General features: G+C 36.2%; 1 protein-coding gene across 12 annotated transcripts in view; it reads right to left on the bottom strand.

Moving 5' to 3' along the window:
• The window catches only part of HDAC9 (histone deacetylase 9), a 441,905-nt gene that overhangs the window by 52,052 nt on the left and 373,291 nt on the right, over positions 1–16,562 (bottom strand). For all 12 annotated transcript variants that reach the window (XR_007378361.1, XM_048952240.1, XM_048952241.1 and 9 more), the window contains one exon: positions 10,063–10,181. Coding sequence is in view for 11 of the 12 variants with exons in the window: in XM_048952240.1 (XP_048808197.1) it covers positions 10,063–10,181 (119 nt within the window). In the remaining variant the exon portion in view is untranslated. The remainder of the gene's footprint in view (positions 1–10,062; positions 10,182–16,562) is intronic.

Below are 16,562 nucleotides of genomic sequence, written 5' to 3'. Positions count from 1 at the left end.
AAATTTTAATCAGGTTGACAGAGTGGTCAAAATTTGCATTTTCTTAGTGCACAAGCATTAGTAACTTGCAGCATCTGATTGCAGATTTCATAGTATTAAGTGTTTGGGTTATTGGTATTAGAATCATGAGACTGCAAGGGCATGAATGTTCTGTTGATAAATAAATGACTGGCAGGAAATAACTCAAAAATATGAAGTGCATTAAGGGAGCGGCCCAGGCCAGAAATAACTGAGTAGCATTTAAATGATTTAATGATAGCATTTAATGATACTCTATTTGGGTAATCTGTTAAGGTGTAAGCACCTTCTGAGCTGCTGCATGATATGTAACTTATTAAAACTACAGCCACAAGTTGATGTTTCAAGTTTAGTCTCATAGCCAAGCTTTCATTTCCCCTTAGTCACAAATAATGATCCTCTTTAATCATATTTCTTTTCTTCAAGTCAGTATCTTGACCTTCACTTTTTATATTTAATTTTATGCATTTACTTGATTAAAAAGAAAAACACAACATTAACTAAGGTTGGGGGGGTCAAAGCTAAAAATACCACAAAAATCTCTTCAAATCAGTGAATATTTGCTGATGCTGATGTTAGTCAGACCTGAAGTGTACTTGCTACTGGGACAGCGTGAAAAAGATGAGTTTGCAGACTGAAAAACAGATGGCCCCCTATCACCCCATGGGGCTAAACACACAAGAGCAAACTTCAGAGACGCCTTACCTTTACTCTGTCTGTCCCTATCAGGAGAGACTGTTATATTAAGGGTTATTGCCTCTCTAGCTCTCCCTGCGATTATCTTTTGAAGTCCATGGCCAAGAGGCCAGTGTGAGAATATCACCCCAGATAAGAGGTGTTTGCTCTGTGAAATATTCAGGACAGGAATCCATGGACCTCATGATAGTTCAGCAGGGAACCACAAACTCCAGCTAATATCTTCTAATCCCCTGTTGGTTTGAGAACTACCCACCATAAAAAGCATAACTGGCTGTTTATTTGTGCAGGCAAGAGATAACATCTTAAAGTTACAGTCTGCCTTAAGTAGTAGGGATGTGAAACCCAAAGAAATGAAACATCCAAGCTCATAATCAAAATTGTGTGTGCTCCCTTTTCTGCCTAATGAGATGTAAACATTTTGGCTAGTGTCTCTTTTGGAAGATATTAATCAAATATATTGGTTAGAAATCACAAAGTATAGTCCAGTCTGCAAATTACGTCTTCTTTTATAGCATTCTGAAGCTGTGAACAATATGTTAAAAATTTTCCCATGGCGCAACCAAGTAAATACTTGTGGCGCATTTCTATTTATTACAGAGAATAGTTAAATTCTAAGACATAAATCATGCTCTTCTACTAAAGGATTTACAAATTCCCAAAGACAAGCCTAATTCCCAATGCAACGATGCTATAAAAGATCAGACACTTTGTTATGGAGAAATCCACATTTGGAGATGTCTTTCAACAATTTCTCTCAGGACCCAATCCTGCAAAAAGCACATGCAAGTTGCTGAGCACTGAGTCAACCTCCATTAGTTTCAAAATAGCCCTAAAACCTTATATTTAATTTGTTGTTTTTAAATTGTAATTTAAGAAGTTAAATACTGCTTAAGCAAAAAAATAAAAGAAAAAAAAAAACTTTTACCTCCTGTTTCTTCTATGAAATGACAGCCTTTTGGTTTCAATTAAAAAAAGATTTCATCTGTTTAAGTTTCAAAATTGAGAGAAAACGTAACAAATTTTACTTCTATTGTACCCCTCACATCAGCTATTGCCTTTAGCCATACATTCTTTCATGCACTACTGTAGCATGAAAGAAAAAAAAAATGAGAGGTACGTGAAGAGATAAGGGAAGGTGACTGAAAAGCGAAAATAATTCTCAATGGTTCTGTAGATGTTTTTTTGTCCCATTGCAATCTATCCTCTTCCCTGCCCTTAGAAACCGCCTTAAATCAAGAAACTGGCACCTGATGCATTCTGCAGATGTATCAGCACTGTATATCTGGAACATAGTATACAGGTGGTTTTTCACTTGCACCACTTAGTTAACTATCCAGCAGGCACATCTTCTATTTGTGGGGCAGAGTGGGAATGGAAAATGGAAATATCTCCTGGCTGGTTTACAGAAGGAAAGGCTAAGTGAAAGAGCAGGCCATCAGCATTGATTCCTTAATGTTTTTAATTGTTCTCAGTTCTTTCTTAGGTAGTTCCTTTCTGAAAGGCTTACTAATTAACAGATAACGATTGAAAACACTGGGCAATAGCAAAAGAATCTTGAAGATATGCTTTGAAGATGACTGGCCTGAAGTTTGAAGCCGAGGATTTCTCTGGCTTCTCCAAATGAGGTGACATGTTCACTGATCCAATTCTATTTCTTTTGGTTGAAATTCATAGTTCAAACTATTGATACATGCTTAGTTGACCACATGTGAAGAATTCCTCAGTCTTAGTATTGTCAATTCAGCATTTTTATTTCTTTTTCTGTATTTCTCCAAGATTAATCCCTTATATGAACAGAAATCTAAAAAAAAAAAAAAAAAAAAAAAAAAAAAAAAAAAAAAAAAACAGAAACAAACAAACCTTACCCTCTTATATATTCACCACTGTGATTTACTATTCCGTGTTCTAGAGAGGATACTAAATTCATACAGTAAATCCTCATCTCTTCTAAATTTCCACAGGAACTAAAAGATTTTCATCCTCACAGAGCATAATTCTTAGAATTTTCTAAGTTTTTGCTTTTTTGCCCTTGTAAATGTAGTATAAATTTCAATAACATATGTAATCCTGAGCTCGCCAGCAGAGAATTTACTGAAATTTGCAGTACAAGATCAAACTTTGAGTACAAATAAAGGAGTAAATGCAGCACAATCTGATTTGTGAGGCTGAGCAATACAATGACAATATCTAAGACATATGAAATCAATACTAGGGAGTAAGAGGAAAAAAAAACTAACACAAACTGCTTTCCTTTTTCTCCCCCAAAATACAGTGAAAATAATTATGACTGAGGTTATGTCACCAATGAACATGTCATATATTTTAATGACTATTGCAATGTACAAGGAAATTTTCTGATATGAATCAGAGATTCCTCCATGGAAAACGTTATAACTGATCATTTCCCTATATCCACCTTTAAAGCTTTTAGCTGAGTCAACGACTCAAAATCTATCCTGCTGGATAACTATCTTATCTCCAGTTCTGCAAAGATAACCAAATTACGTTAACCAATCAAATATCTGAACCCAGAAGGATTCATTTGAGAAGGCAGCTGTGGCAACTGAGTTAATTTAACAGCTTTCGCAGCAAAAGGTATCATACCTTATCTTTTCCTTCCTCTACTGTCCTTGATCCCCTTCCATAGTTCTGGCTTACATTGCTCCCTCCATAAGCCAATTCACTTTAATAACCCCACAGAAATCCGTTCATTTATTTGGCTGATAAAGTTTTCTGTTAGGTTGATGAGTTAATTTGCATATGTTTACAGAGATATCTGACAAGTATCTGTGCCTATGGGAGATAAGTAATGGACAGTTCAGAAGGGAAAGAGGCATGTGACCCTACTTTTCTACAGCTGTGATCAGCACTTTGAAGCACTTAGTGCCAGCCTTTTCAGGATCATAGCTTCTTGTTCTAACAGTTGAATCAAAAAATACTTTCTTGCTTTTGAAGAGGAAAAAATGAGATGGCATCATAAAAGCCTGCAATCCTATCTTTAGCGACTTGAACTGTCTTTAAACAGCTACCAAATCAAAGCCACTATTCTGTTCAGTCAGTTGTCAATTTGCATGGACTTTTTTCTCCTTTAACATTTATATACTACATTAGCCGCTGTTGTCTCAGTCGGGACTCGTTTTCAGAGAGCCAAGTGTCAGGGAAGCCCTTCATACCAGAGATTCAACATCAGACGAGCGTGCAGTTCCTCCCCAAAGACGTTAACATTTATCCTATCCTAAATAACTCACAACTCTGAGTCCAACAGTGCAGTAGTTACAAAATTATTTGGGGACTGATTTAGAAATTAAGTGTTTCAGGGAAAATTACAATATACATTTACCATATAGAATCACCATTTATATTCAGACTGCTTGCAGCATAGAGATATTCAGAATAGCTATGTAGAATGTTTTAGAAATAGTGAGGTTTGTATACAAGAAACCTTTTTTCAGAAATATATCTTAAATACTTTAGACCCAGATCATTTCTGTTTGAATTTGGGATGTGCAGTTTTAGCCCTTTCTTTTGGTTTATTTCTAATATATGCATTGCACACCAAACATAATGAGAAGCTGAACAGAATTCCAATGCACAGTGGAACAATAGGGAAGATCCAAGAAAACACTTGTCATTAAACAGAAACTTTGCAAAGTCAAGCTTCTGATGTCAGAGTGTACCACAGCATACCTATTTTTAAGGACATTGTAAGGAGTCTATTTGTAAGTCTCATTTAAAGTATTCAGTGAGGACAATGCACATTGCTAGATCGTTTATTACAGAGATCAATTACCTCGTTATTTTAACTGAACACATTACTCCTGAACTGCCTGTCACCAGATGCTAGGTTGCTTTTACAGAGTTGTATGCCACATTGAGAGACCTTGTTATCAAAAATCATTACTCTTTCCCTTTGGGAAGCTGGAACAGAAATGTGAAGGGCAAAGCAGAAACCAAAAAGAGATACCCAAATTTAACCTGATTGCTCCTACTTATATTCTGAGAAGCACTGGCTCATGCCATAAGAGGATATTGCCCAACAGAAGACTTGAATTCCATGTGTAACTCAGGAACTCTTTTTATGCATTAAGTTCCACGACTGAAGGTGATGCATACCTTAGAAATAATTTGATGTTCAAAACATTGTTTCCTCTTCTGTGACTGATCAGATGGATTGCATTATGCTAACAGTGAAGTCCTCTATGCTCTGCCTGATGAGGAAGTCATGAGAAGGGACATTTGTTCATAGCTTTAGTGTTCTTTTGAATTGGTCCCACTTGACCGAAGTGTATAGCAGCATTATGTAGCTTTTGATAAATTAAGGGAGTTATTGTACTTTGCTTAAAGTCTTTGTAAGTTACAAATCAGCTCAGTCAGTTACATTCTAGACACTGCATCTACCTTGTATCATGAATTTGGCACAATACTAGACAGGTATGATTTATATCACGAATGCCTGCAGCAGTATCTTTTCCTAGTGCTAATTGCTGATCTTATTTTGCACTCTGGTGTCAAATAGCATCTTTAGACTAAGAGTAAAACAACAGGAAAACTCCAGTAAATCATTATTGCCCTTAACAAACATAAGTACCCTGAAAAATTCTTAAGTCTTGCCTGACACTTCTCTATTTATTTTATTCTTTTTACTGAATAGTTACCATTTAATGAGCAATTGGGCAGAATATTTACTTAATCAGTAAAGTGATAGCAGGGACTTTAATGCAGACATTATTCTTAGGGCTGCTTTATAAAACAAAGAGAAAGTACTTCACCTCAGGATAATATTACAGGGAGAACCTCTACAGTCAGCAGGGCAAAATTTGAAAGCAGTGCTTTCACAGGATCTAACTACCTCCAAACTTATGATCTGACCTGGAAGCTCTTTCTCAGACCCATACACCTCGCAGCGCTCAACTGGCACAACAATACAGTGCATTTTATCAGAGGTTGTAAGTAATTATAAAATAAAACACAAAATATATCATTCCTATATTTAGTACCTCCTCCAAAGGCTCAGAAGGACAAGATGGAAGAGCAGATTCTTATTCTTCAGGCACCTCCTTACTATTGTAAGTACAAAACCACTTCATCCCCTTTATTTCTTTGCCCTTTTTCTTATGTTTTATTGTCAGCACAATTTTTAATACTCAAGTACAAAAAAAAAAAAAAGAACTTTATACAGCTATGTTTTTACAGTATGTAACATATTGTACTGATACCTGTTATTTTATTAAAAATATAACTCAGTTCTGGTAATAAATAAATAATATAATAAGAAATAAGAAATAAGAAATAAGAAATATTAGGTCAGGAACTAAGGAAAGGTTTCCTCTTAGTTGATTATAGTTAACAGTGAAATTAAAGCACATTTATAGTACCTAGTCCAAACAAAGGCATCTGAATAACATCAATAGTTACTCTGGATATGAGAGCTGTGAAGAAGAGAGCTCTGCTGCTGCACACATCTGCACAACGGAGCTTGGGGAACCAGTGTAACCAAGCAACATGGAGGCAGCTGTGGCACCAAAAGTGCACTTGGCAATAAACCACTTTTTTCCTTTGTTTCAGTTAATTAAGTTGAGCTTGAGTCATAAGACAGGGTCACAGAAAGCAAAATCTGAGGTAAGTGGCTTGAATATCTTTGGCAACATGATCCAGGCCTATCATAATTTAAAGAAGCTCCTGAGCAGGATTTGGCTCCTATCACTGTCCAAGACCTTGGGTCAGCAGGACCAGCGTATGCCTCGCTTTCTTTGCTTTGCTTCCTCACGTTAGACTTTGTGCAGCTGTGGTATCCTTAAGGACATAGGCAGTTTGTTACCAAGGATATCTTCATCATAAAAAAGGTTTATTTGGAAAACAACTCCTTTTCAGACAATGTCCCCTTTTTGGGGAAGACCTTATTCTGGGAAAAGGGATTTTTCATTCAGAAATACACAATTTTCAGCTAATCTAAGTGGTCTAATAAAAGGTATTGTTTATAGAGCTAGTTTTCTTTTTTTCTTACTGAGATATTAGAAATGTAGCTGATACCAAATGTTTAAAAGCTTCCTGGCACCAGTAAGTTACATACTATGCTACTCTTAAGTATTTGAAGCCCATGTTTTTCTTAACAGATTATAAAATCCATCACTACATTTATGCACATAGATCAAGTTTATGTTTCAAGTTGTGTATGCATAATGCTGCCTTTCAAATGGATAAGGGATAAAAAGAAGCAACCAAAAGAAAACGTGCCTGTGAAATCCTCAAAGTTAGGGTTTAAATGAGTGCTTTAGTTTATGCTTATTCTCACTTCCACATTGCAGCAGACAGGTAAATGTTATTTAAATGAGTTTAGCGAGAACCTTTTTCTTCAGAAAAATCAACAAAGAAGGATTGCAAAGGCAGCTGGAAAAAAACATTTACTTGTGGAAAATAACTTAAAATGTGCAGAAAGGAAGGAAAGATTCGACTCCCCCAGTCTCTTTTAAAGATCTTTTTTCCCCAGTGGAAAAAACCTTTAGTGATTTAGTTACTTAATGAGACTAGAGATAAATTAAGTGAGTTATCTTTTAGCTCTGCTATTATCATTGATCTTAGCTGGCTTTTTTCCATGCTATTTTCTACTAGAGGAGCTGAAGGTCATCACACTGTGAGAAATCTTCCCTTGCCCATCAAATGCATTCATTAGAATCAGCTGCAAAAATATGCATTTGTTGCTGATATATTTAATAGTCAGAAATGGTAGCTGTTCAGTAAATCAGATCATACATCAGTATAGGAAAAAATTAAAATATTAGTTTAAAACAGTTTATAGTGTACACATTTCAAACTGCACAGATTAAGTAGACCAAATTTTTCTTTACATAATGGCCTGCTATACAGTTACTCCAAGGCTGTAGTTGATCTCATGTGTTATTTTCATCCTCTGGCTTTTACTTTATTACTTGGAAATGCTGATTGGTAAATACTTTTTAATTTTTTAGCTGTTACTGAAGACAGAACATAATTTCTATCAAAAATCCAGTGTCTCTCTACCTGTCTAACAAAGTTAGTAAATTTGATGTCAGTATCTCCCTATTTTTCATGTGTGAAATTTGTATTGGGACATCAGGAATCAGAAAATCCAAGGTATTAAGTGCATGGAAAATGCTGAAGATTGAATAATTGAATACTGGAGTTGGTCTAGATGGCCCTCAGAGGTCCCTTCCACCTCTAAGGATTCTATGATTTAAGAATTATTTTCAGATGAATCTTTACATTTACTTGCTTCTGCATAATTTTTAATTCTTACAGAGAAATATTTAAAAAATTGCATAAAAACCTATTTGTAGCTTTTAATATGGAGGTTTCTTTGGAGTTTAAATGACCTTTTTAAAATAAACTTCATTTTTCTACATACCACATATAGTATGTTATGTTCTACAAAGGCATGGAGGAATGCAGAGAATTTTGTTTTGGGGAAATAATAAATTCCTTTGGCTCTGTACAAAAGGCTTTATTCATCTCTCAGGTATATGATCATTTGAATCTCTCTTGGTGTTTCCCTTAACTTAAACAAGACTCACCTACTTTTTTCTACGTACAGACATATGTACCACTTATGGATGTGCAGCATATTAAAGATGTATTGTGACTCAGTTTCTAAAATGTTGGGGTGATAGTTCATGAATGAATTGAAATTAGCATTAATTCAAACATTGAACACTTTATTGTCATGTGAAATTCAGTCTATTCTAAGAAGAAAATATGAACGTTACTGCAATTTATATGAAAGTTGCTCAAACTTATGTGAGAACATCCCATCTTCAGGAATAATGTATGCCAGAGTATCCTGCTGGAGTATCATGGATACTTAAAGGATACTTAACATGCCATCTCCTGTGCTAAGTCCAAATAACTATTCAATGCTCATGAAATTGTGCGTCTGATGATGAATTATAGTTCAGATTTTTTTTTTTTTAAAGTAGGTAAATCTTTGAGCAATTTTTAACATCCATCTTACTAAAAATTGTAGTGCACAGAAAAGTGGTGCTCAAAAGTGCATACTACTCAAATATACTATGCTTTTCTTCTTGAATGGAGCCATTGCATTAAGATTAAAAACTGTTTAAAATCTCTGTACATCTTATTTGCAGTCAAAGGGGTATTACTGTTCCAACCCAGCTGTAATCTAGCACCTATGTGAGTATGTGCAGGAGGATCTTGCACTGCTCTATGCACATATTCACTTTCCACAGCATATCACCATGAATAGACATCCTCACTCTTCACCTACTTGTTGTGCATGACATTCAGAGAAACCTCTAGGTTGCACAGTTTAAATGCAAGCAAAAATGTTTGTGCCTGTTCCCTGGTCCTCCTGAAGTAGATACCAACTTCATTCAATGTATATAACAAAATACATAACAAGACCAAGAGGTCAGAAGGACAAAACTCCTCTGAGCTGAAGCCCATTTGTGTAGCATGCTAAACGACATTAGTTCTTATTACTCCAGACTTTTCACAAAGCATTTTGGATTAGCAACAGGGATCAATAGTTAATAACTAATTTAATGTTAATATGGTATGTCTTGAGATATGGCAAAGAAAATTATTCACAGTACTGTATCGGAAAATTTTGCATTGCTTCATGGGAGTACCTCTCTGCATAGCAAAGTCATACTGCACATTACTGTACAAGCATTATTACATTATCCAGCCATGCTCAGTGTCTCAGGTTCAGATCATTTCAGCCACAGTATTCAGTAAAGCTTGTGACTTGACTTTGGAGTACTATGTATGAGACATATCAGATAGACCTGTATTAAAACTGTATTGAACACACTTCTTTGAGGTATGAAATGGACATCCAAATATTGAGACCCAACAGAGCAGTCTTTTAGAAAAATTTGGCCTTCATGAGCACTGATGTAATTCAGAATTAGTGCCATCAAGCTGAAGAGATTACAATAACAAAACAGCAATATGAGATTGGATCTAGGCCTCCAATGCTTAAAATCTCCAGTATACATTTAAAAAGAAATAAGTATTTGGAAAATGGGGCCTATTGAAAAGCATGAAACCTCTAAAATGTTATTTGAATGCCAGAAAAGTAATACTTTAAAAAGCCAAGACAGAAACGCCAAAAGGAACAGAAAGGAGCAAGCCAGAAATGCTAACATGTTCATTTCTATCTCATCCGTGAGCTGGGTGAGGTCCTGCAGTGCCACAGTATTGCTGAGCACAGATGAACAGAATCCTCGCCCTCCACTGCACCTCTGTCATGTCACAGAATAGACATACGAATGTAACCTGGACTTCAAGTAAAGATTCTATTCAGAAAAAGTACTAACTCAAAAAAGTGCATCCTGAGATTATACCTACATTTAGCTGTGACTTTATAGCCACCCAGTGGAGGGTCGTGGCCTTCCACGGCATCAAATCCTGCTGATACCAGGACAATCTCTGGATCAAACTCATTGGCAGCTGGCATGATCACAGTCCTGTAGAGAGAAAAGAACAACTGGTTAAAAATTAAAAGAACTTCCATCTCCATGCTATACATTGCCACAACCTCAAGAATCCAACGTAGGATTTTGTGCATCAAAAACATTCTCTTTTAGTTAAGCCAATCATTGCCATCACCAAACAAAATCTGATGCGTCATATCATTTGATTCTTTTTTCTCTTCTACAGCTTAGGGTGGAAAAAAGGCAGGTACATGTGAAAGACTCTAACATTACACATACATCTGTGCCTGTTTTACCCTGCTGCCTATAAAAAGCTGCCTCTTCCAGGGAAGTGACTAATGGTTTACAGAGAGTGCTCAAAGCCTGAGTGGAAACCCGGACTGCTCCAGTTAGTGAGAACTTGGTGTAAATTTGAACTATAAATTTCTTTTGGGAAAATGTTTGCTTTCCAAACTTTTTTCTTCTTAACATTTTTAAATGTTTGTCGAGGTGGGGGGTGACTCTAGCAAAGGAAAAACATGAAATTCCCTTAATCAAATCCAGATTATGTTGTCAAGCCTTTCCAAGGTCAAGCATAACAGGAATGTGACAACCACAAACCAGTGACAGCAACCCCTGCTGGTGTCAGGAAGATAATTCAGCCCCTCTCAGTCACAAAGATTCCACTATTTTTAACCCCTTCCTTGACAAACTTCAGGAGGCATTTTCTTTGTCTTAGCTTTCCTCCAAATCCAAAGCACTGAAGCTGTGCTGAGGGAGAAGATATAGCCTTACACTCTGCCTTTGGAAATGCCTTTTTACATGCTGACATTCTGAAGGGAAGGCAAATGGGCAGCTTTTGCACCTATTGTGACAGGCTTTGAGCTTGTAATGTCTGTGTTAATTCAGAAAAGAAAAATAATGACTTCTCCTTCTGAAACTTATTAAGCCAAGGAAATCCCAATCAGTATACACAGTTCAAAATTTATAAATGAATTTTGCATCTGTGTCACATTATGTGTATTAGTTAAGATATTTATTTAAAAAACCTTAGGCCAAAGTTAATGCTGTTCTGCTGAAAAGGTTTTTTTGTGAAAGAAGCATTTTAGTAGTTTTCTTTGTTTTCAGTTCAGTTGTTGATCCATATTTTATGATTTTCTTCTGTTCTGATTTCCTCAAAGTTATTTTTAATACTAGGAAAGTGTTACTTTTACTTGTTGGCCAGAGGAAAGCAGAATTCAGAATAAATAAAAAGCTGTTACCAGGTCATACAGCACTTCAGTGAATTGTTTTGTATTAGAAAATAAATGTTAGGCCATTTCATTTTCCTGGCGATTTCAGTGAGCCCATAACTATGAATTTTCACAGGCCAAATGACACAAAACACATCACATATTAGTAGGTCTGTGCTGAAGTATGGATTCTGGCAACAGGTGTTACACTCCCAGAAGGACTCAGACCAATCTGAGAGAATAACAGTAAAGAAAAGTATTCTAAAAAGTGTAACCTAAGTAAAAACAAACAAACAAAAAACTATTTGATTCACAGAACATGAAAGGAAATATGATAGCAGTCCATGAATATATAAGTGCTTGCTGCAAGAGGAAAGAAAAAAACCTGTCCTGTATTTCTAGTATGGTTAGGATATGAAGACATAACAGCAGGAAAGCTGTAACTCAGACACGGGAAAAACCTTTCAAATATCAAGAGCAGATAATCTTCTCAAACTGTTTAAGAAGATTTAAACTGATATCTCTGAAGTTTTCAATAACAGGTAAGAGTAATATGTATTATGCCTGCTATAGGTTCAAACTCATATGGCCTTGAGGCAGGAGGTCGGATTACATCTCTTCTAGGTATTTTATTCTATATTTATATGCAACACACAGAGTACATTGCTTTAGATACTACAGTGACTAAACATTTCTGCAGGTCAAACTCCACATAGCTAGGGAGCAACATCAGGAAAAAGATCTCCCATGTAACCACATCTTATCTTTCTGTGTACGTACCTTCTGATACTCTAATTATATGTTCAGTGTCTGAAGCAACACATTCCCAAACTTCCCTAATTCTGAAACACATGTGGCACAAATCCTGATTACTGATGGGGACTATGGCTGATATGCAAACTTTACCTATCCCTATAGCATCATATATCTTACGTAGTGAAAGAAGAAGAGACCTTGTGGAAAACTTCCCTATCTGCAGCCATTTTATCTTTTGCCCTCCTACTCTTCATTCACATTTTGTCAAATTCAAGTCAGACCCTCTTTTTTCTTCTCTACGTCAAATAAAGTGGCAGCACAATGGGTACAGCACAGACAATGCTCATTAGTGTCTGAGGATGTAGCATGTTCAAAGCCAAAAGCAACTCTGGAAGCTCAGGTAACAGAGCACTAACTTAACAAGCTAAAGCAGAATGAGATTTTGGAGAGCTGAGTCATTTGCAATGTTGGGAAAACCTACAACACATCTACCACATTTTAAGGTCTTACTCTGAAGTACGAAGATGTCAGCATATTTTTCTAATTACTTGGGCTAAACAAATTAAACCATAGTTTCATTTTTTGCAAGCAACAAAAATATTTTAGTCAGTTTTCTGTCAAGACAAGATAATTTTTTGTTAGATAGATCTGTGACAAGGAAACTGCAAGATATGCTGGATAACACTAGCAAAATTATTAACTACTGAAAGCAAAGTCTTCCAGCACAAAGCACCAGGCTATTATCATAGTTATTAACAACATATTTAACAGTATTAAATATGTTGATAAACCTGCGCAGAAAGGAAATATAGTGATCTCAGTGATAGAACGGAGAAAGATTTAAGGATAATAATGAGAGGTGGCACATATAATTATTTATGTTACTACTTTCAGTATTAACCTCAGTTTACGTAACAAAATAAGACCTGAGAGGATTTTTTGTGCAATAAATAAAATCTTTTTTAAAATACACAGAAGTGTATGCTTAATTTCACCGGAAAAATAGCACCCTACTTTTGCTATAATACTCTTCCTCTTACAAATATGAGAAGAATTTACTACTGCTTTTCTGAAAACTACATACTAGAAGAGAATCACAGAGTCACCAAGGTTGGAAAAGATCTCCAAGATCATCTAGTCCAACTGTTCATCTCACCTCTGTGCCTCATAAGACTGGTGTTGTCACTTGTGTCTCTTCTATTCTCCATAACACTGAGGGATTTGGAATGCCAGAGCCTATCCAGATTATACATTTTTCTTGATTTTATATTGAACATAAAATCCAAGCACTTTTTCTTGAAGAAAAAAAAGATGATATAGAAAATTTAATCTGTTTCAAGCTTCAGTAGCAAGTGGGACTCTTTAAAACACCCCAAAATGTTTGCGACCTTTGTCACAGCAAACAGGATTGTTATTTGACCTCTTAAAAAGATGACAGCACTAAGTCCCTCAATTGCAGAGAGGACCAGATGGACATCTAGTCCCTAAATTTCTGCTCAAGTCTTCCTCTACACTAGCTAGCAGGCATTCAAGGTTTTTCATCTTTGGAATAATTACTTGAGATTTCTGCCTAGAAGAGAAGGGTAATGTTTGGGCAACATCACAGCATTTTGTTTTGGAATTTGTGTAGGTAGAATCTCTCTAACCTTTGAGAAGTTCTTCTTTATGGCATGTGTAAATTCTTGCACAAATGTGATAGATACTTTCCTATCCTATGAAGTGCCATAGGAAATCACAAGTTAAATGCATAAGTATTTAAATATGGACCGAATTTCACAAGGATAGAGGTAAAATCCTTTGGCATTTGCCATCTCTCAGCCTTCTGCCCCTTCATTACTCCTGAATAGCTGTCCTTGGAAAATCATTTTGAGGCTATCAATTGTTAAAAAATAGAAGACTACACTACACAGTGGACTCCTTTTCTTAACTTCAAAGCAACATGAAATTCATTTCTTCTCATGAAGATTTTTACCTCAGAAAAGTGAATATGATTAAACAGACAGGACACTGACACTTCTCTGCCTCTTGGGAATAGAGAATTATGAGTCTGCATCTTGCTCCTTTTCCATATAGGCTTTGGAGGGCACAGAAAAACGCTTAAAGCTGTTATCGTGCATCAAATGCCTTCTCGGGAGCTCAATAATCATAGCATTTATTTTTTTTTAATTGCTCAAGGAGAGAATCATCCGAATTAGATCATGGCAAAAAAAGCTCCTTAGAAAAAAAACAAACACAAAAAGCCATAGAACTAGTATTGTTCATACACTAATAGATGTTAATATTAACCTTCCCAAATTCCTCAGACCAGCCCTATGCTCAGAAGTCAGACTGCAGCTGGCAGGATTTGTTATGGTGTGAAGGGTCAAAACTCTGCTCATCAGAAATCCTTGCCAAGGGTACATAGCTATTCTGTACTCAGACCTAGGTAGAAACAATTATCTCATCCACAGCAGAAGCAAGAAATATGACTTGGCTTCTGGCCATAGGTCACCAGACAGGTACAGACTGAGGAATGGCAGGCTGTCAGCTTCTTGGTAGAAGCAGCCAGGCTGCAGGGGTTATCAGCAAACAGAAGTTAATGCTAGGATCCTCCTCCAAAGCAAGTAGTTTTTGTTAGAAAATAAGTGAATTTTTTCTTCCACTATGACTCACACTCTCCTCTACTCTCTTCTCCAAAGAAAATAGAGCACATAAAAGAGATATTTATTTTCTTGATCCTGAATCATATAGAAGCTTAAATATTTGGTATACTGTATTCACCTAATGATGACAGCAGAGTTACAGGGGCATCTTGCTTAGCTGACTGTTTCTTTCTTTTCTGTCACATTTTCATTAATAAACATGTCAAATTTGCAAAGCCTGAGCAGCTGCACTACAGAAGTTATTTATCCGTTCTAAACCTTGCAGATACAATGAAACTGTGTCCTCCAGCTCCAGGTAGCGCAGGTCCTCCTTTAAGCCTGACAGCACAGGCAACAGAGCATGTGCCTGAGAAACTGAAAAGATTCCTTTTTCTCCTACTAAAGAGATTTCCCCAAGGAATTAATACGTTCCATTTGGGTAGCCTGCTGTCCGTGGAGAAGCCAAGGGATGGTTTCCAGTTGGGTGTAGTTTCAGAGAAAACATCAAGCATGTGACCCTCCCCTCCCCACCAATATGAACATCAGATGCAAGACATTAAAGAGATTCTACCAAGGGACTCTGTTTACTTGATCTTGTTCCTTTTATCCTTCCATTCTATTTTTGTACGTTTACAGCACATGGTTAAGATGCTCCTAAACATTTGTTCTCCCAGAAGAGACTGCAGAAAAATACCCAGCCCAAAAATGACTTTTCAAGTACTACTGCAAAGAGCTGGAAATCTCCAAAGAAAGTTAAGTCGATGCAAATAGATACAATTCTTTTGCTGCGTTGGTAATTTAAAAAGGAAGCAAGCAAGAAAACCAGCCCAGGACAGCAATTTATATAACTGAGAAAGAAAATCCACAATGCTCTAAAACTGCACACTGGAATTGCGTAGTAAATTATTGGTTCTTTCCCTAAAATCCACGGTGTTTTCATCCAATTACCTCAAAGTACTTTCAGAACATTAAAAAATAGGATGGCCCAAAACTTTAGCCAGTATAAATCAGTGAGGCTGTTCCAGATTGCACAGTCCTTTAAAGCAAGCATTTCTTGTATCCCCTTCTCAAGTGGGTCAGCTAGAACTACGAGCTGGTAAAAGACTTGAATGAATTAGTTAGTAGTCCTTGGAAAAACTCAGACAGAAAAGGCAGAACTCTCTAAGTCCACTACTTTAACTACTGGCAAATGCTATGAAAGCACTCATCATGTTATATTAGATCTATATGATGAATAAAATATATACATAAAGTGATTGTAGAGTGGACGCTTTGCCATCAAATGGAGATCAAGTTTTTTGTCTGAAAAAAATTTAGACCTATGTGAAGTATTTAAGTTTCTTATCCTGCAAATAAAATGTAGTTCCAAACAATCACTACATTGTCTTACCTTAAAACTTCACAGTTTTACGTATTCTGTAGAACGTACTCTGATATGAGTAGATCAGAAAGAATTTAAAAGATCGCCCTGATAGGTTATGTGGAACTTATGGTATCTATTATTTTTATGTGTTGTTTGCACACATGTTTTAATGTAACACAATATCAAGAAATGGCAGTCCTCACAGAAAGCTACACAGTGTTTCTGTGTAACTATTGGAGATTCTTTTCTCCATCTGTAATATTGAATTTATAGTAGTGTATCTTCCTAAAATTTTGGCTGAACTTTTTAACATTTCTTTATGCCTGTCCTGCTGTCAGCCCAAGTTCATTGAGATCATAGCTGAAAACTTGCCCCCTAAATTCCTTTCTTGCTGCTATCCGATCTCTAGTTGTGTTCTGGACTTACCCTCCAAGGCACGTCAAATTTCCTCAGATTTTCTCCA

The sequence above is a fragment of the Lagopus muta genome, chromosome 7 (assembly GCF_023343835.1).
Source record: "Lagopus muta isolate bLagMut1 chromosome 7, bLagMut1 primary, whole genome shotgun sequence".
NCBI classification, from domain to species: Eukaryota; Metazoa; Chordata; class Aves; order Galliformes; family Phasianidae; genus Lagopus; species Lagopus muta.
Note: the sequence above shows the minus strand (reverse complement) of the source record. Positions and strands in the feature narration are given on the sequence as shown.